The sequence below is a fragment of the Rhinopithecus bieti genome, unplaced genomic scaffold, assembly GCF_001698545.2.
Source record: "Rhinopithecus bieti isolate Rb0 unplaced genomic scaffold, ASM169854v2 scaffold_20175, whole genome shotgun sequence".
NCBI classification, from domain to species: Eukaryota; Metazoa; Chordata; class Mammalia; order Primates; family Cercopithecidae; genus Rhinopithecus; species Rhinopithecus bieti.
Genome location: NW_016809984.1, coordinates 1,316,978 through 1,342,278, shown reverse-complemented (window position 1 = coordinate 1,342,278; position 25,301 = coordinate 1,316,978). Strand labels below are relative to the sequence as shown.

The window sequence follows — 25,301 nt, the reverse complement described above, 5'->3', positions numbered from 1 at the left end:
ACTTACATGAGAGATCTGCCAAGAGGCAGAGGCTTAAAAAAGATTAGATGTGCAAGAGATCTTAGGTGGGTGGGAGCCAGAGGAAGTGAGCAGAGTATTCAGATAGCAATGTAGGTTTGACAGCTATAAAAGGGGAAGAGGTAAAGTGGGGTATGGAATAATCAGGTAGAGAGAGTTCAAAAGCGCAGTAGAGGTCCAAGAAAACTTCAACCAAGCTGATGCAGAGTCCTTGGCCAAAATTGCCTGTTAGAGGAGTCCCATGTCTCAGCAAAACAGACTTGCCTTAGTACTCCACAGTGCTCCACCACTGGCTGGGAGAAGACTGCAGGAAATGTGGCCTCACGGTAATGGATCTCCCAAGCTGGAGCCATCAGTCAGTTGAGCCTCCACAGCAGAGATCTGAGTGCACATTTTCAAGGCTGACACAAAAGGGGTCTAGAGACAAAGATCACCTGCACCAGGACCCTCAAGATAGGATGATCTCTTTATTGTACCTGAAGCACCTGTTTCAGTGATGCAGCAATTAAATACTTGTTACTGTGTCTTTATGGCCCACTACGTAATGTTTTTGAGAACAGAACCGTGTTCAAGGAACAAGCGTCTCGTACAGTGCTGGGTCTGGTACAGTGCTTGGTACACAATAAGTGTTAAATAAATGTTTGTGGCAGGAAGGAATGAACTGGAATCAAGGCTAGCCAGAATCAAAATGAAGTGAGAAATGTATTCATTCCTGGAATATTACGGCAACATCCAGAAGCTAGGCAGCACTCATCCCTTTCTCAAGGAGGATCTGCTAGCTGGGCAATAAGGGGAGAAGCCTGAAAAGCCAAGGATAACTCAGAAATCCTTCCTCTCTGGCTATGAATACCCTGTCTGGCCACAAATGGAAACTGAGATCAGACAGAACACGGCCAAGAAACTCCACTCATCAACTCCTGAAAATATGTATTTCAGTGTTAACCTGGAAATGTTCCTCAGCCCATTGGCTCAGCTCCACCAAGTCACAATGACAATTTAATGATAGTGTGGCCAACAAAATTTACTCACTCTACAAGCTCAAATGTGCTGAAAACAAGTCAGTTCTTTATTTTATCTATCAGTAATGTGGTTTTTCTCCTGAGCCCCCACCTGCTGGTTGGGGAGGTGTTTAATTCAATGGGATAATGCAAACTGGGCAGACCAAAGGAAATTTTTTTCCCGTCATTTTAGAAATTAAGATATAAATCCCAGAACAACCCTAATGTTAATTTCCGGTTACATATGACCAAATGTCCAGTAATGTAATGCACATTCATGCTATGTCCAAATATACTCCTTTTTATTATGTCAAAATATGCTCCTTTTCACAAAATAACAACAACGATAGCAGTTTTATTGTGTGTTTACTCCATGTAGGACAGCACTTTTCATATGTTAATTCGCTCATTCCTTCCAACAACTTTATCCCAGCACACACACACACACACACACACGCACACAATTACTATTTCTATTTCACAAGTGAAGAAAGTTAAATAGAGACTGGTTAAGAAGTTTCCCCAAGGTCACCCAGTTCAAAAGGGCCAAAGCCAAATTTAAACACGGGTTGTCTGGCTTCAGGGTCCACATTCTTAGCCACAACAATCCACTTCTGAGAGTCCCATTAGGACTAGAAATCCACATTTCTGAATAATGCCATATGTATTAACTGAATATGTTTACAAATTTGAGAATTCTTCAGGATATCAAGCAATATCTTTTCATTGACATGTCAAAATTGTTAGTAACAGGAAGTAAATCAGCATCTATATACTTCTGTTTAAATAAAATTGATTAAACATAAAATTTGCTTATATTACATTTGATAAAACTGTAATTTTAAAACCAGGTGGGCATCTTGGTCGAAAATAAAAACAAAACCACTTGGTCTTTTGGCCAATCTACAAAATAATTACTTGAAAATGTACTTTAGCAAAATGATCATGAAATGCAAGATTGAATTGCAATCTAGAATCTAAAGGTCTTAATTTTCTTTCCACTGTTTTCATCATTACACAATGGGTTTGTGGAAACTGGAATCATATGGAAATTGCTGTCGCTGCACAATCCAATATTAGCACAATAATAGCCTTCACTTACTGAGTACTTTACGTAACACACTATGCTAAAATGGCCAGTAGGGATCAGAAGAGGGGATCAGACAGGTAATTAAAGTAACTCACCTGAGCCCAAAAATCCCGGCCAGAATCAGAACTCGAGCCCACATCTACAGGACTGCAAAACTTTTGCTCTTTCCTTCAAGTCTACTATGCAATTTTATGTTTATCACTGTTACTATCTAATTTAAGTTGAAACTAGTAATCAGACTCATTGTGTTGAGCTGATGATCATTAAAATACAGCAGCGTGTGTTTATAGTGAGAGTGTTCTTACAACATTATCATTTCCAAAACACTACTACTCCTGCGCCCTCCCCACCTCCACAACCACCATACAGAGAGAGGCCGTGAGAAGCATGGCTTTCACCTTGGAAGAGGTCCCCAGGGACCAGGGGCAAAGCAGTCAGGGTTTCTCTCCTAGTGATGTTATGGAACTGGTATCATGGGAGGGTCAGGGAGAGTCTCGTAGTCTTGAGCCAGGCAAAAGGCTCACGGGCTCCACCCCAGGCCCTCTGTTACTCTAAGAGAAAATGGGTCCCTTGGATCCAGGCTTCAGGTGGCCAGACTCACACTGGAGCATCTGTACAAATGTCTGCTTCAGTTTGCTGTTCCCCAGAATGACAATAAATGAGTGGCCAGCAGGATAAAACATTGTCATTACTTCGCCAATCATCTTAGCCATCTTGGTTTTTGGTAGGAAATGACCAAATGATGCAATTAAAAAGGCAAGAAAGTAAAGTAAGAAGAGAAAGAAGAAGGAAAGGATGATTCTGATGGCCCTCTTGTGGGCCTCAGTGCTTGGTTCTCTGGAGCTTGTACTATTTTGCAGCATCTGCCGTGTGTGCCTCCCCAAGGAGAAGATGAGCAAAAAGTAGGAGGCCAGGGACACAATTAAGGGAGGCAGGTACCACAGAGTCCCAAGAACATGGATCAGATAATACTCATTCCTCTTCTTTCTGAAGTGTTCAGTCACATTCCTGGTGGCCTCAATTCCCCTAAGGACAGAATAGAGCTTAAACTCATTGATCAGAGATGTGGTACTACCACAGGATAAGAGCAGTGCACCCAACAGCATCCATACCAGCACCCTAGAAACTCTCCACTTGAGCCAGAGGAATGTGGGGTGAGAGAAACTGGCAATTTTCAAGCAGTAGAGGACACCAAGACAAGTGGCAAACCAAATGCTCAGATGGTTTGTAGATGTCCAGAAAACATCAATAATTTGCATTATTATCCCTGAATCATGTTCGTTGACAGAGAATACTATTAAAAAACTATCAGTCAAGATAATACACAGCAGAATGATCCTCGAGAGTGCCAGGGTGGCAATGATGAAGTCAGACAAAGACATTCTCTTGGTCTTGAACCAGCTCCTACCATTGACCAAACCAATGAAACCATTGACCAGAATTCCCAGTGTGAACTGAGTGCCACACACAATCAGGAACACCCCCTCGGTGAGTCCCATCATGTCAGCAATTAGGCAGTCCTGATCTTTGTTCTTTCTGTTGATATGTAGAATCTCCTCACTGATTTGATATTTTTCTCGTTAATCTACTCCTCTACCTGTTGCTTCACTGTACCTGTCTCTCGTCTCTGCCCAATTTAGTCTGTCGTAGAGCACAATTTAGGGAATCCTCTCTGGCTCTTTCAGGTTAGTCTGTCCTCTTCACAGATGATATGGATTGTCACATTCCATCTATGAACCTAAACTTAGCAGCTCTTTGCTAAAATGCAAATGAGTAGTGTCCAGTGTCACATAGAGAAGGAAGAGATCTAGGTCACAAAGATGATGGAGGACTTGGACTCAATTTCAAAGGGTGTAGGGCTCTGAGCTACCCAAAACAGAAAGATGAGCGGCACCAAATGGAGGAGGCTCAGAATTACTCAGAAGAGTAAAAAGTCTCATTCCTCAGGAGGGAGGACTCAGAGATACAGAAAAGGAATACCACTAGGATCCACTATCCACCTGGAGTGAGGTTTAAGTGCATAAAATTGTAAAAGTTCAGTGCCATTGATCCTGGATTAGAATTAAAAGACCTGCTCCTTGGAACCTGGCTTACATGCAGGGAGATGGCGGTAAGCTACAAGCCAGGAAAAGAAGCCTCACCAGAAAGTGGCCAAGCTTACATCCCGATCTTGGACTTGCAGTGGGAAGTCTCAGAGCCACTCTGGATTTCTAGTCTGCTATAATACTGCCAAGGGAAGCATAAGAACAATACTTCTGTTCTTAACCTAAGAGCTCCTCTATTTAACAAGGGGCTATTTATTAAGGATCTTCACTCAGGATTATATGCAGAATTAAACAGTACTCAGTTTATATTAAAGTATGCTTATGTTCACTCTTTTTAAACTTAATTGCTAAGGTTTGTGTACTTTTTATGCCCCACTCCCTTCCATTAGTTTAAAACCTAAAGGACCATGGAATAACAATAAGATTTTACTTCTTCTTGCCATGGAAGGTCATGTAAGAGAAAGGTAAGAGTAAAGACTTGCTCATGTATGTGGAGACAAAGTCAATAATGTATGAATAAGGAAGAATTAGGTTTAAGTACACAACACAAATAAGTGGCTTAGAGGAGAGGTATATTTGTGTCCCCCAAAGCAGTCCAGAGGCAAACTGTCCAGGCTGGTATGGTGGTTGCATGGTGATCGCAGATCCCAGCTTCTTCTATCATCCATTCTGAAGATTGCCTCATGATCTAAGATGGCAACTGGAAATCCAGCCATGAAATGTCCACATTTCAGACAAAAAAGAAAAAGCTGTAGGATGAGAGTCTGGGGAAGCACACCGGATATGCCTCCCAAGAGTTACTCATATAAAAAGTTCCCTGAGAGCATCACCAAGTGACTTCTGCCTATAGCCCCTTGGCAACCCCTAACTGAAAAGAATAGGAATGCAGTGCATGCACTGCGCACCCTCTCACAACGGGGTTCTATAAATACAGAAGGGGCAATAGATACTGGGTAGTGCATTGACCATGTTTATTTTCTATATTTTATGCTTTGACACTTTTGGGCCTTGCAGACCCAGAGAAGGCGTGCCCTCCCAAGGTGAGCTAATTCCTAGAGTTAGCAAACAACTTGCCTGAGAAAACACCTTGGATAAGCAAACCAGCCAATCCTGAATCCATACTGCCCCTCCCATCTACCTCCTTTGCTTAGGATGTAGAAAACGAGCCCAGGACACTACGACCTTGCTTTCAGTCACCCCAGGGCCAGGCACCTGATAACTAGGGACCATCTTGAGAGCCTGGAGCCTGCTGAAATTATTCAAACTACCCAATCCTAAACTTGCTCAGCTTTCCACCAGTACCTTACTCATTGCTTCCCTATGAAAAGCACAACAAAGGCTCTGGCTCATGTTTTCCCCTCTGCTTCTTCCTCCTGACCAACTCCAGTGCGTCCCTAAGTGGCCCTGCATGGCATAGCATGCCACCTCCTATTGGGAACTGTGAAATAAAAGACTCTTCTTTCAAAGCAGTTGTCTCCGTGACATGATTAAAGCAGTTGTCTCCTACCGTACATGATTAAGGCAAGTCCCAGGTACACTGTAAAACAGGTGGGCAACTGGAAATCTTTTCCACAATATGGTTTTCTAAAATAGAAAGCTAGACTCTACAACAGAAAGCTAGAATGCTTTAAAGTTATCTCACAGCCAGGCATGGTGGCTCATGTTTATCATCCCGGCGACCCAGGAGGCCAAGGTGAGAGCATCACTTGCACCCATGAGTTTGAGGCTGCAGTGAGCTATGATCGCATCGCTGCACTCCAGCCTGGGAGACAGAGCAAGACTCCAACATATGTACATATGTTATAGATAAAGGATAAATAAATTTTAAAAATTAAAAATAAAGAAAATAACCAGTTTATAATGTGTTTGGCAGAAGAAAAAGAATAATCACTCCTGTCTCAACTTCTCCTCTGAGCTCGACTAACATAATTAATGCCCTGCCAAGGAGCAGTTAGAAAGTCTATGGATAAACCATATTCAAAACTAAGCTCATTATCTTTCCCCCTCTCAACTCTGCTCCCACATCCATGTTCCATAAACTCAGAAATGAAGTGCTACTATCCACACGTCTCCATGCAGAAACCTCAGAACCACCTCTGAATTGCATTTCCTCTCAGTGATAGTGGTTCCGTCACCACTAGATCTTGGGCAGAAGCTGTAAGTGATTCTCTGCAGTATTTCTAACACAGAGCCTAGCACAGGGTCTGGCACAAAATCGGTACACAATTCTCATTTGTCAAATCAATTTGAATCCCAAACGCCCCTCAAGTCACCTCTCATCCCCACTCTTGCTAACCTTTCTAGGCTTAGTACAGAGCTTCCTAACTGCCTCTAGGCTTTCTCCTTTCAGCCCTTCACTCTGTCTTTGTTGTTCTCCTTCTAAAGCACAATTCTGATAAGATGTTCTTGTTTTCAGACCTTCTATTGCTCCCCATTGCCAAAGTTCTCTGAAAGCTTTCAAGGCCCTTTACTATCTAGCCCCAACCCACTTTCCATATCTCACCTTTGTTTCATAAACTTTTGTTTCTGGATCTTTGCTCGTGCTGTTTCCTCTGCTGAAAGCTAACCTATCTATTCTCTTCTAAGCTACTCCTCACACCCTATCACAGTTAGCTACAAAGGTTTCTGCTTATCCTCCCTAACCCTCCATAAGCTTAATTGCGAATTCTTTCAGTGCAGGAATCCTGTTATATTCGTCCCTACATCCAGGTCCTATATGGGTGCATGACATATAGCAGATGCCCAACTGACTTCAGAGTTTAAAAAGATACACAGATTGATTATAAATAGTTGTGGAAGATTAAAAGCATAAAACAAATCACTAACATGGAATAAGCTGTTTAGTAATTCATGAAAGTTAACAACAAAACAAGTCAGGTACAATAAACTATTTTAAGGTTAATATGCTTTGTAAATATCACACAAGACTTGGCAAGATGGACATAGTGACTTAAAAGAATTATATGGTCAGGTGCAGTGGCTCATACCTGTAATCCCAGCACTTTGGGAGGTTGAGGTGGGTGGATTACAAGGTCAGGAGATCGAGACCATCCTGGCCAACATCGTGAAACCCCATCTCTACCAAAAATATAAAAATTAACTGGGCGTGATGGTGCACACCTGTAGTCCCAGCTACTCCAGAAGCTGAGGCAGGAGAATCACTTGAACCTGGGAGGCAGAGGTTGCAGTGAGCCAAGATGGCGCTGCTGCACTCCAGCCTGGCGACAGAGCGAGGCTCCGTCTCAATAAATAAATAAATACCTTGTTTAAAATAAAAATTAGAATAATAATAACAGCCAAGATGTATTGAGCACTTGTTTCAGTTACTATGTATTATATAGGTTATATGCACTGTGTTACTTATTGTGCTTTTCACAGCACGCCTATGAAGGAGGAACTATTATCCTTGTTTTACTTCCAGGAAAACAAAACAACAAAGATCTGAGGCAGATAAAGTTAATTAACTCACGAGAGAGACCACTCAACTGTCGAGTGGAGAAGCAGTAATTCAAATCCAAGCTGACTGCACAGCCTTAATTCTGAACTATTATTATAGACCACTTTTTTTTCAAATGACAGGTAAGGCAGAGAAACTAAATGTCAAGGTGTGCACCTATAATGGCAAAACAAGACCCTGACATGGCAGAGAAAAAATGATGAAGAATAAAGAGACAAAAAAAAAAAAAAAAAGAATTTCATCGTGCCTGTAGTCCCAGCACTTTGGGAGGCTGAGGTAGACAGATCACTTGAAGTAAGGAGTTCGAGACTGGCCTGGCCAACATGGTGAAACCCTGTCTCTACTAAAAATACAAAAATTAGCCAGGTGGTGTGGTACGCGCCTGTAATCCCAGCTACTTGGGAGGCTGAGACAGGAGAATCACTTGAACCCAAGAGGCAGAGGTTGCAGTGAGCCAAGATTGCATCACTGCATTCCAGCCTGGGCAACAGAGCAAGATTCCATCTCAAAAATAAATAAATAAATAATTTCATTACTGTAGTTGCATGATGCTGACAACCTAAAAAGTTACACACTATCCTAGTACAGACTGTGGGACTGGCTCAGAAGCAAATTACAATAGTGAGGGGAGACTTCAATGCTGCTAATGCCTGCCAAAAGTCTCATTCTCTAAAAAGTGGGTCTGACAAATTCTTAAGCAACATTCTTGATTATTTCAACTGGTAATGAGTAAACAATGAAAGGAGCAGACGCTCTGAACTTACTCTAACCAGTAAAAAGACAGTGCTTGATATAAAGGAAGAGGAATATGTTAAGATAACGTGGTAGAGAAACTGACTCATTTCTTGTAAGATCATTAAACTGAAAATCAGAAAGAATTAAGAGGTAGAGGTATTCTCCTTCACTCATAACTCTCCCTCCAACCAAAACCGATTAAATTCCCAGTGTGATTTAGATGCACGTGGCATGGGTCACTCTTGAAAGGTTGGCTGTGGGATGTTCACTGTAGCACTATTCACAATAGCAAAGACATGGAATCAATCTAAATGTCCATCAATGGTAGACTGGATGAAGGAAACATGGTACATATACACCATGGAATACTATGCAGTCATAAAAAAGAATGGGATCATGTCTTTGCAGGGACATGGATGGAGCTGGAGACCACTATTCTTGGCAAACTAATGCAGGAACAGAAAACCAAATACCTAATGTTCTCACATACAACTGTGAGGTAAATGATGAGAACACATGGACACATAGAGGGGAACGGCAGACGCTGGGGCCTACTAGAGGGTGAAGGGTGGGAGTGAGAGGATCAGGAAAAATAACTAATGGGTACTAGACTTAATACTTGGGTGACTAAATAATCTGTACAACAAACGCCCACGACAGGAGTTAACCTATGTAACAAACCTACACATGTACCCCTGAATGTAAAAGTTTGGAAAATCTACATTCTCCGTAAGGAATTTGACAGATTTCTAACACTTTCTGATTTCTGTGGTAATATCAATGAATTTGATTAGTATTATACAATAAATGTGTCAACATTTGAAGAAAATAAAAGGTTGGTGGTATGGTTTGCCTCTGTCCCCACCCAAATCTCATCTCAAATTGTAATCCCCACATGTCAAGGGAGGGACCTGGTGGTGATTGGATCATGGAGGCGGTTTCTCCCATGCTATTCTTGGGATAGTGAGGGAGTTCTCACAAGAGCTGATGGTTTTAAAAGTGACAGTTTCCCCTGCTTGCTGTCTCTCTCCTGCCACCACGTAAGACGAGCCTTGCTTCCCCTTTGCCTTCCACCATAATTGTCAGTTCCCTGAAGCCTTTCCAGCCATGTGGAACTGTGAGTCAATTAAATCTCCTTTGCTTATAAATTATCCAGTCTCAGGTAGTATCTTTACAGCAGTGTGAAAATGGACTAATACAGAGAACTGGTCCTGGGAATAGGGCACTGCTATAACAATAACCTAAAAATGTAGAAACGACTTTGGAACTGGGTAAGAGGCCGAGGTTGGAACAGTTCAGGGAGCTCAGAAGACAGGAAGATGTGGGTAAGTTAGGAACTTTAGCCTAGAGACTTGCTGTATGTCTTTGACCAAAATGCTGATAGTGATATGGACAATGAAGTCCAGGCTGTGGTGGTCTCAGATGGCGATGAAGAACTTAATTGGGAACTAGAGTAAAGCTCACTCATGCTATGCTTCAGCAAAGAGATTGGTGGCATTTTGCCCCTGCCCTAGAGATCTGTGGAAGTTTGAACTTGGGAGAGATGTTTAGGGTATCTGGCAGAAGAAATCTCTAAGCAGCAAAGCATTCAAGAGGTAAGCTGGCTTATTCTGAAAGTGTTCGTTTATATGCATTCAGAGTTTGAAACTGAACCTTATGTTTAAGAGAAGCGGAGCATAAAGGTTTGGAAAATGTGCAGCCTGACCATGTGGTAGAAAAGAAAAACCAACTCTCTGAGAAGGAATTCAAGTTGGCTGAAGAAATTTGCATAAGTAACAAGGAGCCTAATGTTAATAGCCAAGACAATGGGGAAAATGTCTCTAGGGCATGTCAGAGACCTTCACAGCAGCCCCTCCTATCACAGGCCCAGAGGCCTTGGAGGGAAACATGTTTTCCTGGGCCACGCCCAGGGCCCAACTTCTCTGTGCAGCCTCAGGACTTGGTTCCATGCATCCCAGCGGATCCAGCACCAGCCATGGCTAAAAGGAGCCCTCAAGGAGAACCTCTGCTACAGCAATGTGGAAAGAAAATGTGGGGTTGTAGACCCCCAACAGAGTCCCCACTGGGGCACTGCCTAGTGGAGCTGTGAGAAGAGGGCACCCATCCTCCAGACCCCAGAAAGGTAGATCCACTGACAGTTTGCACCATGTGCCTGGAAATGCTGCAAGCATTCAACACCAGCCCATGAAAGCAGACACAGGGGCTGTACCTTGCTGAGCCACAGGAAGGCAGGGGCAGCTGCCCAAGACCAAGATTGTGGGAGCTCGCCTCTTGCATCAGCATGCCCTGGGGTGGCCTACATGTGAGACATAGAGTCAAAGGAGATTATTTCAGAGCTTTAAGATTTAATGACTGCTCTGCCAAGTTTCAGACTTGCATGAGGCCTGTAGCCCCTTTATTTTGGTCAATTTCTCCCATTTGGACCGGAAACATTTGCCCAATGCCTGTACCCTCATTGTTATCTTAGAAGTAACTAACTTTATTTTACAGGGTCATAGGTGGAAGGGACTTGGCTTGTCTCAGATGAGACTTTGGACTTGGTCTTTTGAGTTAATGCTAGAATGAGTTAAGACTTTGGGGGACTGTTGAGAAGGCATGATTGGTTTTGAAATGGGAAAAAGACATGAGATTTGGGAGGGTCTGGGGCAGGATGACATGGTTTGGTTATGTCCCCACCCAAATCTCATCTCGAACTGTTGTCCCCGTGTGTCAAGGTAGGCACCTGCTAGGTGACTGGATCATAGGGACCGTTTCCCCCGTGCTGTTGCCTGTGAGGGAGTTCTCCCCACATCGGATGGTTTTAAAAGTGGCAGTTTCCCCTGTGCCCTCTCTCTCCTACTGCCTTGTGAAGAAGGTGTCTGCTTCCCCTTCACCTTCTGCCATGACCATCAATTTCCTGAAGCCTCCCCAGCCATGGAGAACTGTGAGTTAATTAAACCTCGTTTATACATTACTCAGCCTCAGGTAGTATCTTCATAGCAGTGTGAAAATGGACAAATACAGTTGGCTGTGGGAATTTGTGGATATGGAGGGCCAATGGAGAATGAATGCAAGTGGAAGCAGGCAGTGGGCAGAAAGCGAAATGCAAACTTCACATACCTGAGTTCAAACTCCAGGTGTGCATCTTGGAAGATGCATGACTTTGACAAGTTATTTAACCTCTCTCGATTTTGGGTTTCCTCACCTGTAAAATGGGATTATTGTACCTTCTTCTTAGAATAGCTAAATGAGACAATGATAAAAAGTTCTTCGCTTAGTGCTTAGTACATAGTAACCAGAAGAGAAATGTCAGTCATTAATATGATTATTGTTTCATCTTAAGAGATTTCCCTGTAATTCATTAACCTTGGACTTGTCTCTCATCTTCCACAATGATTTTCTTGCTGTTACTCCCACAGATCTTCACAGAATATTATGCAAACTCTGACAGAAAAACAGTAAAGTGATCCTGCCCTCATTTTCTTTTTGAGTCCCACCTAACTGAATGACAAACATTTATTAATCTTCATGTCACTGTGCTAGGCTGAGTTAGATTGGGGGAAAGGGTGGTTTGAGTAAAAGAAAGCCCTGCCTTCAAGAATTGCATGATCTCATTTGGGAACAAAGGGAAAACAGCACTAACTTGTCCTAACTGAGCTGCAAAAGTTAAGCTGTAATCCACATTGCAATGATGAGTAATTCCCAAAGAAATGTATACTCTATTGTCACAACTGCCACAGAAACATATCTTTGGTATTTTTAGATATCTCTGAATTAAATGTCCAGTGTGTTTTAAGAAATGATTGATTCTTTGAGAACTGTAAAGGCATCAAAAAGTAGATCTCATATAGGTTGTTGTTGTTTGTTTTTGAGATGGAGTCTTGCTCTGTCGCCCAGGCTGGAGTGTAATGGCACAATCTCGGTTCACTGCAAGCTACGCCTCCCGAGTTCACGTCATTCTCCCGCCTCAGCCTCCCGAGTGGCTGAGACTACAGGTGCCCTCCACGACGTCTGGCTAATTTTTTGTATTTTTAGTAGAGATGGGGTTTCACCGTGTTAGCCAGGATGGTCTCGATCTCCTGACACCGTGATCCACCCACCTCGGCCTCCCAAAGTGCTGGGATTACAGGCATGAGTCACTGCACCTGGCTAGGTTGATGTTTAAAGTACATCATTTTGGGCTGTGTACACGTATTAATAGATGAATGAATCATACAAGCATGAGATGCTAAAATGCAGATGGCGGGGGAAAATATGTAAAAGATTTTCTTGTTCACATCTAGTGAAGTGGTACTCATTAAAAGTGAATGAGTAAAGTAAGCCTGGCTCAGAAATAATGGAAAGATCTTTTTCCCCAAATAAAGTTTTATTTTTTTCTCATTATAAAATGTATGTTCAATGCTAAAATATATATATATAAATGGTAAAGAAACAAGGAAAATCACACATAATCACCCTCTCTAGAGATAATAACATCCTGTTTCTCCCTCCAGACTTTAAGCATATCTTAATTACAACTTATTTTTCAAAAACGGGATACCCTGGACATACTGTTTGATACTTTTTCTCCCATTCTTCTAGGTATACTATTCGTCTTACCATTTAACATGAAACCTCCAAATCGAGGTCACAGTGCAGTTTTCTGAGTTTATTCTCTGACACTATCACATCAAAAAGGGAAATGCAAGACCCAAAGCTTGGGTTAGAAGATCCCTACAGTATTTTACTGCTATCATATTCCCACATGTGCTCTGCCTAGACTAGCTAGGGAGCAGGAGAAAGTTTATCAGCAGACGGGGCTTCCTAGGGGTGGGCAAAGTTTACCTAGCAAGTCTGACTGACTTGAGGTGAGAATCAGTCTGCTAGAATCATATGCATGCTGAGGACTGCACGCTACACACCTGAGTCTGACAAAGCACTGCTGCTTCAGCCCCACAGCCTTTCAGAGGCGTGGAGAGAAGAGGTAACCTTCAGGGAAGAGTTTAAAGCAGAGCCCCTCGGCTCACAGTGGTCCAGCACAGCATCCTCTTCCGCCCCTGCGTTCTGGACACAGAAACTGCTCTGGGCTGGTAATTAAGCTCTTCTGTTCAGCATGTCATTTTCCCAAAGCAGAGATTTATCACCCTGCTTAAACAGGACTATTAATCTGCATAATTTCTCACAACATTTAAGGCATATGAAAGTTGCTGTGCTGATGGAAGAAATAGAGTTGCTCAAAAGATAAATTTTTACACTTCACAATTTTGCTTAAGGAATGTGGCATAAAGGAATAAAGACTACATCACCAGGCAGTTTTAATGTGTGAACTTAAGAGAGCAGAGTTAATATGCTGATTAATAGCCCCAGCTGCAGGAAAAAGAAAGGCAGGAGAAAACAGCAATGAATGTTCTACTGTTCCTGGGCAAGGAGAGGATAAAGCTAAAAATTCCATCTTTCCTCAACCAAAATGCACTGCAAGTATTAAAAAGCTACTCAAGTGTGCAGAAAATACCTTAAGACAAAAAAGTCATGGACCTGTAACATAGCTTGTGAATTCTGAACCTAATAAAGTCCAATATGACCTAAGCTGCAGTTAGCACTATACTTGTACTCTCAGGCAGAGAGGACAGAACATGTAGGCTGGGGAGCAAATATATAGGCTGGGTCAGAAGCCAAACTGGAGACAGAGTGGCCTAGATAGTATGAGAGACTTCTACCATTTGAACAAAACAACCTGCACAGTGGCAGCCAACCTCTGGGACACAGCAGCAAACCGGCAGGCAGACCTTGGGAGAGCTGATGCAAACTGTAAAGAGCAAAAGATGCATGAAAAACTGAGTTTATTTCATCTTTATTGGTAAATTATTAGTATTCTAAAATTTCCTGAATCTTGTAATAAAAAGTAAGATCACATGATGTACCTAACAATCCACGTGGAAAAACAAAAGGAAAATGTAGGACCTAAGACTCTAAGGGAGGCACTGACAGAGGTTGTTACGAGGATCCTCTTCTACCTTCCCCAAGAAGAGTTCTGCAGAAGACGCTAAAAGGATAGATAAGAGGGGCAGAGAAAGATAGAAGAGAACCACAGCTCCTGTGGCATCACCTGGAGATGAACGATTTCATCTCTAATTATATTTCAGGTCCTTATTGCTGGTAAACTATGTTTCATAAATGCTACTAGTGAACAACTGTCTAAAAACAAAAGATATGAAGAAGGTAGGTTAGTCTTAAAGATGTTTAGGTTACACACTAACGACTGCTCAACAACCCCCTTCAATTTGAGCTGAAGCTTAGAATCCCATTGGGATGATTCATCTGTCAATACTTACTGAGTGGCTATTCTGTGTAAAGCACTGTTTAAAGTGCAGGCAAACAGAAGATTCAGTCCTTGCCTTCATGTCTACAGAGCAAAACAGTAAGAAAATCAGTATTTACAAACATGGGATAAATGTCTCACATACAGTGATGCTCAGTAAATTCACTGAGTGGACAAATCGATATTGTAAGAGAAGTGCATACAAAAACCAGGAGACCTTCCCAAAGGATATTTATCCTTTTGCCATAGCACAAAAAAGCCTGAAAGTTTACTATTTTGTATGCCTGTACATAGAAACCACCCCTAAAAGAATAAACGAGTAAATGCTGTAACAGATAGTAGATACCAAGATTATACCACAAAAAGGAGAGTGAGAACGACAGTCAGAAAAAAGATTATCACTCATTTTATGTAAAAGAGTATTTTAATTCTTGTCCTTGGGAGCGATAAAGATTATACATGACTTAGAAATGAGACTGTACCCAATGATGGCCAAAGAAGAATCATCCTTTCTACTCCTTCTCTTTCGTCTGGTCACTCAGAAATATAATATTATCTGTAAAAAAGCCAAAATGTAAATATTAATTTCAAAACTCTTTCTCCATCTCATTCAGTAATTCTCCTCTAATACATACAACTTTAGTGCTGTTCATTAAAAGGATTTTAGACAAACTTTCAAAATATTAAATAACTTGCTATGCTCATGAGAGGTATACATACAGTTGGCATAAGTGGAGCTAAAAGTTAGGCACTGGCTGCTTTTCTAATAATTCAGATTTTGTTAGAAGAGGTGGGATATTTCTTGTCTTCCCTGAAAAGAAGATAAAGTCTTCTTAGAAACAATTTCCTGCAAAAGAACTGGTCACAAAATTGGATGCTTGCAATGGTCAGGCAGATGCCATGACACCAGGCAGCACATCCTCAGGGAAAAGGATAAAAGTAGATCACATTCTACACTCTGGAGGTCTAGAGGAAAGAGTAAGAGTCCATATGTGGCCCTGTTAGCAATGACAGGATTTATTTATGTTTTAACTTTAAAATTCAAATAGAAGAAGTTTTATTTTAAATTATAAAACAGAATAATTTCTTTTTTTCCTTTGGAGATGGAGTCTCTGTTACCCAGGCTGGAGTGAAGCAGTGTGATTTCAGCTTACTGCTGCCTCCTGGGTTCAAGCGATTCTCCCGCCTCAGCCTCTCCAGTAGTTGGGATTGTAGGTGTGCATCACCACACCCGGCTAATTTTTGTATTTTTAATAGAGACAGGGTTTCACCATGTTGGCCAGCTGGTCTTGAACTCCTGACCTCAAGTGATCCGCCCGCCTTGGCCTCCCAAAGTGCTGGGATTACAGGCGTGAGCACTGCACCTGGCCCAGAATAATTTTAATATACCAATTCTTGGGAACATTTTTATGAATCAACATCACAGAGTTAGCATTTTATCCAAAAATATCAAATGTTGCTCTTAAAATGCTATTCCAGAGGGAGTTAGCTAAAGATAAACAAAAGAACAGAGGCAAGTAGTAGTCATCCTCCAGTATCCATGGGGGGACTGGTTCCAGGACCCCCATGGATACCAAAGTCCACAATGCTCAAATCCCTGATATAAAATGGTATAGTAATCACATATAACCTATGCACTTCCTCTTGTATACTTTAAATCTCTAGATTACTTACAACATCTAACACAAGGTAAATGGTATGTTGACAGCTGTTACACTGTATTGTTTCGCTTGTATTTTTGTTGTTGTATTATTTTTATTGGTTTCTTTTTTTCAAATATATTCGATCTGTGATTGGTTGAATTCACAGATGCAGAACCAAGGGACATGGAGGAATGACTGCATTTCCTTTATAATTCCAAAAGATCTAGATTCTTGTAACCATAAAATTATCCAGCAAGGACTGAATATTTGTTCATGACCATAATCTTCCAAAAACTAGAATGTTTTGGTCTAGAACGGTTACTTCAGAAGAGACTATTCAAATATCACTGTGGAAAAAGCCAAGAGTGCCATCCACTGGTAGTGATTTTTAAGTTACAGATAGGATCCCTAGGAGAAAAAAAAATCACCAATATAACAGATCAACCAATAAGCTCTATTTTCTTCAATTCAAATGTCACTAAAGAGCTCAATTTTGCCATCAGACATAAAACTAAAGGAAACTGACTTTGCTAGTGGAACCTAGTGACAAGAAAAAAACAAAACAGCAGATCATCTGAAATGCTTCCGTTTAGCTTGGTTACTAACAACATAATAATCCGACAATCTAAATTTTCCCCACACTCTTGGTTTACATTGGGACCCACAGGAGGGTAGGAAAATACCTACACTGCTTTTCAAGGTTAATAAACTTTCAAAGAAACTTAGCAGTAAGAAAACATATGAGCATTCTATACAACAAATTATAAATTATTAATAAGGTATGCTGGTTAAGACATGAACTCTGGAGCAAAGGAAAGAAGAAAGATAAAAGGAAAATCTAAGAGACTTAAGGTAGAAACCATGTAATATAATGTATGAATATTTATGAAGTAATCAAGGAAATATGAACACTATGATATTTAGTTAAAATTTTAACAGTAATATATTAATATTAAGTGTGATAATAGCGCAGTAGTTACACTTTCAAAAAGACACCCTCTCTTCTAGAGATTCCTATGGAAATTTATGAATAAACTTATGTCTAGCATCTGTTTCAAAATAATCCAGGTGGACGACAAGTGGCTGGAAGCATGGATATAACACTGTCCATAAGCTGACACTGAAGCGAAATGGTAGGAGTTCATTTCACCATTCTTTCTGCTCTCATATATGTTTGACATTTTCCATAGTAAAAAAAAATTTTATTATTTTTTTTGAGAGAGTCTTGCTCTATTGCCCAGGTTGGAGTGCAGTGGTGTGATCTCAATTTGCTACAAACACTGCCTCCTGGGTTCAAGCAATTCTCATGACTCAGCCTCCTGAGTAGCTGGGACTACAGACACACATCACCAGACTCGGCTAATTTTTGCATTTTGTGTAGAGACAGGGTTTCACTATGTTCACCAGGTTGGTCTTGAACTCTTGACTTCAAATGATCCACCTGCCTCGCCTCCCAAAGGACTAGGAGGTGTTAGCCACTGCACCCAACCCAAAATTAATTTTAAAATATTATCTAATTTGGGCATACCTCAGAAGTTCATAAACACAGAGACATATAGTAAAATTTAGCTTATTGCCATGTATTTATTTTAAAAAGGTTTCTTATTTCTTAGTATTTCTATCCATAAAACAAACAAAAGCACAAAAAAAGCACAAAAAAATCCATAAAACAAAAGCACAAAATTCACAGTGTCTAATTTTAGCAATTTACTCAAGAAGTGAAAAAAGCACCACTTATCTCATTTAAAGACATATTTCCAATATAATTTAAATACGTTAAAATTGTTTTGGTCAATTAGGTACTAAAACAACTTTAATGATAAGTCAATTGAGGAGAATTTGTCATAGAATTCTTTCAAATATTTTAAAGTTTCTGTTTATGTATGGCATTTTTGTTACAAATAGGGTAAGAAAAGAATTCTCTACACTATATCATTATTATTAGATACACTTCTGAGGGGAAAATAAAAACAGTAAAACAAGGTTCAAAAGAAAAAAGAATAATGTAATCTTTTCCAAATGCTGAATCGGTGCTGAATCGGTATTTTTTTTACAGGCTAGTAGGTATCACATTGCTATGCTATTTAGATTCCATTAATACATTTAAAAATAACACAATTTTATATTGAAAAAAATGTCCTATTGTCACTTGCAGACATCCAGAAGGGTGTATTATTTTCAAAATTCTTATACCATTTTCAAAATTCTTATAGCATTTTCAAAAGTTTAAAAACTCTTTTCCTAGGGGATATCTTCTTAATCTTCTTTAACCTTTACGTGTACATCTTTTTTATGTTGTACTGTATTTTGTTTAAAGAGACTATTAGGCCAGGCATTACAGGTTCATGCCTGTAATTCCAGTATTTTGGGAGGCTGAGGTGGGAGGATCATTTGAGCCCAGCAGTTCGAGACCAGCCTGGGAGACGTAGTGAAACCTCATCTCTACAAAAAAATTGACAAATTAGCCAGGCGTGGTGGTGTACACCTGTAGTCCCAGCTACTCGGCAGAAGGCTGAGGTGGGAAGATCACCTGAGCCTGGGGAGGTAGAGGCTGCAGTAAGCTGTAATTACACCATTGCACTAAAGCCTGGTTGACAGAGCGAGACACTGTCACAAAACAAAAACAAAAAAAGAGAATATTAAAAACTTCTTGGCTGGGCGCAGTGGCTCATGCCTGTAATGTCACAACTTTGGGAGGCCAAGGTGGATGGATCACCTGAGGTCAGCAGTTCAAGACCAGCCTAACATAGTGAAACCCCATCTCTATGAAAATTACAAAACTTTGCCAGGCGGTGTGGCACACACCTATTACCCTAGCTACTCAGGAGGCTGAGGTAGGAGAACCAGTCGAACTGGGGAGACGGAGGATGCAATGAGCCGAGATCGTGCCATTGCACTCCAGCCTGGGCAACAGAGTGAGACTCTGTCTCAGAAAAAATAAAATTAAAAAAAAAATCTTAATTTCAAATAGAAATTTCAGCACACTAAGTACCAAAGAGGTTCCGAATAAATCTGCACACTCTCATTAGTGTAATTCTTATCTTGGCATATGCTTCTTCCTGGTTAGGGCTAGAGCCTTCCAAAAGACAATACATTCAGTTTTGGTAATTCTCAACAATAAGTACTGGGATGGACATTTCAGTTTTAGGTTTTATTCAAAAGTTACTGGTGACTCAGACTGTTGAGTATAAAAATAATTTTTTAAAGGAATGGATAAATGTAGAGACTCTTACCATGTAGAGAAATCAGAGTCATGGACATCTTCCAGTGAGTTGCCTTACCTCCTAAGTACTGGTACTCTTAACCCTCGTTAGCTACAATGTAGCCAAGCTTTTGAAAAAGAAAAGGAGAAAACGAAAAAACAGCTATTTTCACAAGCTTCTTACCAGCTATGATAGTTGTTGCTTGTCGCCTCACATTATTTTTATCCATGTATTCACCATAGTCTATTTTCCCTTCCAAATAAATTCGAGACCTGATATAAATAAAATGCACAGTTTTTAGTTGAGATCCTAATACGCTTTATAAGAGTCAGGTCGGGGTGGTACTGAATATATGACAAGGATGAAATATATAATCGTACATAACCTAATTTTTGCTACCACTTCTCAAGGTTCAGGATTAGAAGTACTGAAACAGAGTGTACAAACAGACTTGGTAACATCTAGGTAAAACAGACAATGTTTTCATCTGTCAGCTATTTCTCTTATGGAAGTTAAAAAATGAAAACAGTTCAAAGGGCAATTTAGTGGCAACCTTTAAATCTCTAGGAATAATTTACAATGTATCATTTTCCCTGACCTTTGATTTTGGAGTCCCTAACAGACTTGATTTTCATTTACTTATCAATTCTTTTCCATGACCTTAGAAACTTAGATGATTAAAATGCAAAATATGAATTTGTAGCTTAGTATAATATTACCCTGAGTTAATTACTATTTCTACACCGTATCAGCTTAGAGGTAATTACTAAGACTATTTCTACGCTATCTAGAAGGCTAAACTAGGTAACCTAATCATGATTTTCAAGAGTGGAAAAATGACAATAGCACCAGTTTTGAGAGTCTACCACCACCAAAAACGTACAACACAGAAAGATCAGTGAAATGTCAGGTGCTCCCCACCCCCACACAAACCCATCAATCAGTAAGTGGGAATGCAGACAGTTTCCTTGAAATACCTTATATGTGTGTGTGCATGTGCACATATTCATAAACACATACATAAAGGGCAACGAAGATACATAGGAAAAAACCTATACAGTTATTGAAAAGAAAAATTGTAGTGATTGCTAAATTCTTTTTCATGAAATTTGTTTTGATTATTTCTACAAAACAAGTACATTTCTAAACATATTAACTATCAATACAACTGCTGTTACACACACCATTTTGTACTTCTATGACTTTCGAAAACATACTTTTTATACATACTCAATCCAAGCCTTCCAAAAGGGAACTATTAAGCCTATAAAAAATCATCAGATATAAAATGACAGCCATGAAGATGAAGTCGGCGTGTCAGGCTTCAGACATTACTGATTGTCTGCTGGAACACCATGTGGCAGCCAACAGGCAAGAAGCCACACTCAGCATCCCCAGCCACAGAGGCACAGGAATTCCTGAAAGCAGATGTTCCACTTGCTCAAATGCCACTTTGCCTTCTCTCCTGCCTCATCTATTTCTATTTATGTACACACCCTGTTTGCCCTAAACTGTAAATTCTGAGAAAGCTAAAACTATGTTTTAGATACCTTTTAATTAGTCACACATGGCAACACGCCATGCATATAGTATCGAGGACTTAGTAAATACCTCTTAAATTAATACAGTCATTAGTAGTACTCAGGGATTTAAGAGGCTACACACTCCTTGCCAAGAGAACACTTCTTATCAGTTCTTTAAACCATTCAATCCATAAGATCCTTCCTTCTTCAACTTACCCCTTTTTCACATACTGATATGCCACGTCTCTGAGGCCTGGCCGGAATACTGATATTCTGTGCCATGTTGTCTTTTGACTGACATCACCTAAATCACAAGAATAGGAAACTGGTTACAAATGCCAACGGACAACATGCCCAGGAAAACCAATGTCACAATTTCTAAGAGAACAAACAGAAAGACAGATCTTGTTTCAAGTGGCTTATCTCTAAATTAGACAACTGGTAATAAACAGTATCTATTTATTGCTGATAAAATTAAACCCCCATCTTTTCTACTCACCCATTTGGTAAACTTCACTGTCCCCTGATCGCCACATCTCATTAGTTGCTAGAGAAAATATTGTGACTGGATTTTTTCCTTCCACCTGTCTCAAGACAGGGTCCTGACCCACTCGCCCAAGTAACTGCACACGATTCAGGGCTGAAACACAACACCAAGACCAAATGAGACACAGAACCTGCTATAGACTGAATATTTGTGCCCCTTCCCCCAAAATTTGTATGTTGAAGCTCTAACCCTCAATGTAATGGTATTTGGAGGTAGGGGTCCTTAAAAGGTAATTAGGCTTAGATGACGTCATGAGGGTGAGGTGCCCCTATAGGAAGAGTTCAGAACCTTCTGTCTCCACCATGTGAAGACACGGTGAGAAAGCAACCATCTGCAAGCCAGGAAGACAGCCCTCACCAAGAGCTCAATCATACTGGCACACGAATCCTGGATTTTTAGCCTCCAGAACTGTGAGAAATAAATGTTGGTGAAGCCACCCGGTCTACGGTATTTTTTTATAGCAGCCTCTAAGCTGACCACTAAAGAAATCCACACCCAAGATTGAGAGAAATGTCCAGAAGAAAGGCTATAAATATCACTGCAACTTCAATCTCTGTATTAAGTAAAACCCAAGTTCTGGAAGATCAGAAAATAAGTTAAGGAATGAATAAGGAGAGGTTGCGAAAGCAAAGAGTGCTGTCAAGAAAGAAGAAAATAGTCATAGAGAAAGCAGCCCCACGAAACAAACTGTAAGCTCTAAATCTTAAAATCTTCTTTAAGATATCTTTTTTAACTGACTGTGGAGCTAAAAGAACAAATCTGAGATCTGAAAATCTTTATAAATACAAGGGAATATTTCTGGGAAGAAACAATATCTTTTATAATCTCAGACTAATATAATCTGGGAAGACTCAGATAACCATGACTACAAGGAAATTTCCATGCTATGATTTATTTTTTTTTTTCTTAATTTGTATCGTACCTCTTTGAGACTGAGTCTCGCTCTGCCGCTCAGGCTGGAGTACAGTGGCCTGATCTCAGTTCACTGCAAGCTCCGCCCCCCCGGGTTCACGCCATTCTCCTGCCTCAGCCTCCTGAGTAGCTGGGACTACAGGCGCCCCCCCAACTACACCCGGCTAATTGTTTTTTGTATTTTTAGTAGAGACAGGGTTTCACTATGTTAGTCAGGATGGTCTTGATCTCCTGACCTTGTGATCTGCCCACCTCGGCCTCCCAAATGCTGGGATTACAGGCGTAAGCCGCTGCACCCGGCCGGAAATTCTTATGCAGGACAGGGTTGATGAGAATGAGTAGTAACCGGCTGATAAGGAGAATAGGGGCTCAGTTTATACTATGTCTCCACAGCCTGATGGGTCAAGGCTAAGATCTGAAGAGCAAACATAAACTAAAAGCACAATGATAACATGGTTAACTCAAGAATGATAACTCTTCTACAGCACATTTGAGATTGGCAAATTACTAAAAATAACATTTTAAACTTGGAAATTAGCTACTTACATCTTTCAAGAACCAAACTGGTAGTTGTTTCGGACTCATGTCTTACAAACTGACGAAGTACCTACAGAACAAATGAGTAGTAACATGGCTTTAATTTTTTAGGAAAGGCAAAAGCAAACGGAAGAATTACTCACATTCATTCACCATATAGTCAGTAATTCCTGTAAATTCCAGAAGAGAAGAGAAGCTCTTCTCATGTTCTCCCAAAAGAGTGCCAGAAGGACCCGGCAAACACTTCAAGTGCAGCCTACTGCAGAAGCCCAAAGGTATAGGGAAGGTACCAGAAGCATGCTCAAAAGTTAATTTATAGTACTCCCCTGTTTATTTTGCGACAGTCCCTCTGATTATGGCACTTCTGTGTTTGCACACAAAAGGAAAAGTCAAAATAATATGACTTTAACATTACAGAGTATGATAATATTTGTACATCCAACCTGTACCTAAGAGTTGCTGCCAAGTATTTTCAAAATCCAGCTTTCATTAGCTGGAGAGACAAAAAGTACTATACATATCCAATATATACATCCTCTAATTTTTTTTTTTTAGTATAAACAACTGGTATATTATTACTATATTTTGGTTACAGTAGACTTTAGAAATTAAGAAATTTAGATCCAACATGGGTACTGATTTAATCCATCATTAGGCCAAAGGAGAGTAAAAAGAGATGTTTTATAATTAATAATTTAATAAGTAGATTCATTAATAACATACGCAATGATCAAACAAGTGTCAGGAGGTGTGGAATAAATGCAAAGCCTCACTCTCAGGCATAACAATGAGCTAGTTTAGAGGAGGATCCCCAACCTCCAGGGTCAAGGACTAGTAGAGGTCTGTAGCCTGTTAGGAACCCCGCTGCACAGCAGGAAGTGAGCGGCAAGCAGTGAGCAAGCATTACTGAGATCCGCCTCCTGTCAGATCAGCAGTGGCATTAGATTCTCTTAGGAGTGCGAACCCCATTATAAACTGCTCATGCGAGGGATCTAGGCTGTGCACTCCTTATGAGAATCTAACTAATGCCTGATGATCTGAGGTGGAAAAGTTTCATCCTCAAACCATCCCCGCGGCACCCGCCTCCTCCATGGAAAAATTGTCTTCCGTGAAACCAGTTACTGGTGCCAAAAAGGTTGGGGTCTGCTGGTTTAGAGAATGAGAAATAGGTTAAATTTCAATAAAACAATACACTCTTGAACTAACCACATGAGTGACTTTCTGACACAGCAACAGGAACATATTCCAAAGTCAGATTCCCTGTGTCTATGTAACTGCCTTCCCCTGGTTGCTCCTTCAGACCTTAAAAGGAATTAGGATGCCTCAAATATGATTAACCTAAAGTGTTTCATTTTAAAATCAGCAAAAATTATGATAGGTATTATCTACTTCACAAGGTTATTGCAAAAATTAAACAGCTTCAGTAGTGAGCTTAGCCTAATACAATTTCTATAAATATTTCATGGGAAATTTCATGCTTTCAGTACATCAGAAAAGGTCTAATAAATTTGGTTCTTTGATTAAACACAAAGATTCGACCGTCCAAGTCAAAATCATATCACTGTCGGAAAAGGTAGTCACTACCACATAATAGCAGCAATGGTTACTGACTATCAGCTAAGAGATTTATCTATTATCAATTATAAAACTAAATCTACAAGTTATGTAAAATTATCCCCACTTACAGCTGAGAAAACCACCTCAGAGAGACTGCATAACCTGCCCAAGATCCCGCAGGAAGTATGTGGCAAGTGATCTCAAGGCCCAGGCCCTTTGACACCAATGCTACTACTTTCCCAAAGCCCCTTGCTGCCTCCTCAATTTCAAGAGCGACTGTAAAGATGGGAGTACGCATCACTGAATTCAGAGTTGAGAGAGCTGGCCATTCTATCAGAGAAACATTTTCGAAGTGGCAGTACTGTTAATATAAAAAACAGAAGCCCACCAATCAAATAAACACCAATTCCCAGGGTGCTGTTGGCTATCTAATCCTATCACTAAACTTAGGGGCAGAGTGTGGATAAGAGAATAAAGATATGAGTACAACATACTACAGAATCAAACTGCTAATGAGAACCTGTGTCATGATTCTGGAAATGTACTCATTTGAGTGCTCAGACAAGCAAGAGCTCATAAATCTTACATGGTAACAATGTCTCATTTGGGGCACACAAAAATCAAGGCCTACTGGAGAAGATTAGGAAAGGATTATTTAACCTGGATACTTTTTAAAATTAAACTTTTAACTCTCATTTAAAACATTTTAATACTGTAACATTACTGTTAACAACTAAGAACTTTTTTTTTTTTTTTTTT

The 25,301-nt window shown here is 40.3% G+C and overlaps 2 protein-coding genes across 5 annotated transcripts in view; both read right to left on the bottom strand.

Annotated features, from left to right (window-relative positions):
* Positions 1 to 2,393: 2,393 nt before the first annotated feature.
* On the bottom strand, positions 2,394 to 3,664 carry TAS2R3 (taste 2 receptor member 3). Its single transcript, XM_017891044.1, has one exon. The coding sequence runs from the start codon at positions 3,606 to 3,608 to the stop codon at positions 2,658 to 2,660; it is 951 nt and encodes a 316-aa protein (XP_017746533.1). The 5' UTR covers positions 3,609 to 3,664; the 3' UTR covers positions 2,394 to 2,657.
* An 11,046-nt stretch (positions 3,665 to 14,710) lies between these two features.
* SSBP1 (single stranded DNA binding protein 1) overlaps positions 14,711 to 25,301 on the bottom strand; it is a 12,725-nt gene continuing 2,134 nt past the window's right edge. For 2 of the 4 annotated variants that reach the window (XM_017891074.1, XM_017891073.1), the window contains exons 3-7: positions 22,995 to 23,055; positions 21,489 to 21,629; positions 21,206 to 21,293; positions 19,650 to 19,738; positions 15,026 to 15,176 (exon numbers count right to left, since the gene is read on the bottom strand). In XM_017891074.1, coding sequence (XP_017746563.1) covers positions 15,133 to 15,176; positions 19,650 to 19,738; positions 21,206 to 21,293; positions 21,489 to 21,629; positions 22,995 to 23,055 — 423 coding nt within the window. In that variant the 3' untranslated portion in view covers positions 15,026 to 15,132. Of the gene's footprint in view, positions 15,177 to 15,340; positions 15,432 to 19,649; positions 19,739 to 21,205; positions 21,294 to 21,488; positions 21,630 to 22,994; positions 23,056 to 24,191; positions 24,288 to 25,301 lie in introns of all 4 variants that reach the window. The other 2 variants (XM_017891071.1, XM_017891072.1) reach the window with 2 other exon arrangements.

Excerpts from the sequence above, each read along its gene's own strand:
- TAS2R3 (XM_017891044.1), bottom strand. The coding sequence starts at position 3,608 with ATGATGGGACTCACCGAGGGGGTGTTCCTGATTGTGTGTGGCACTCAG.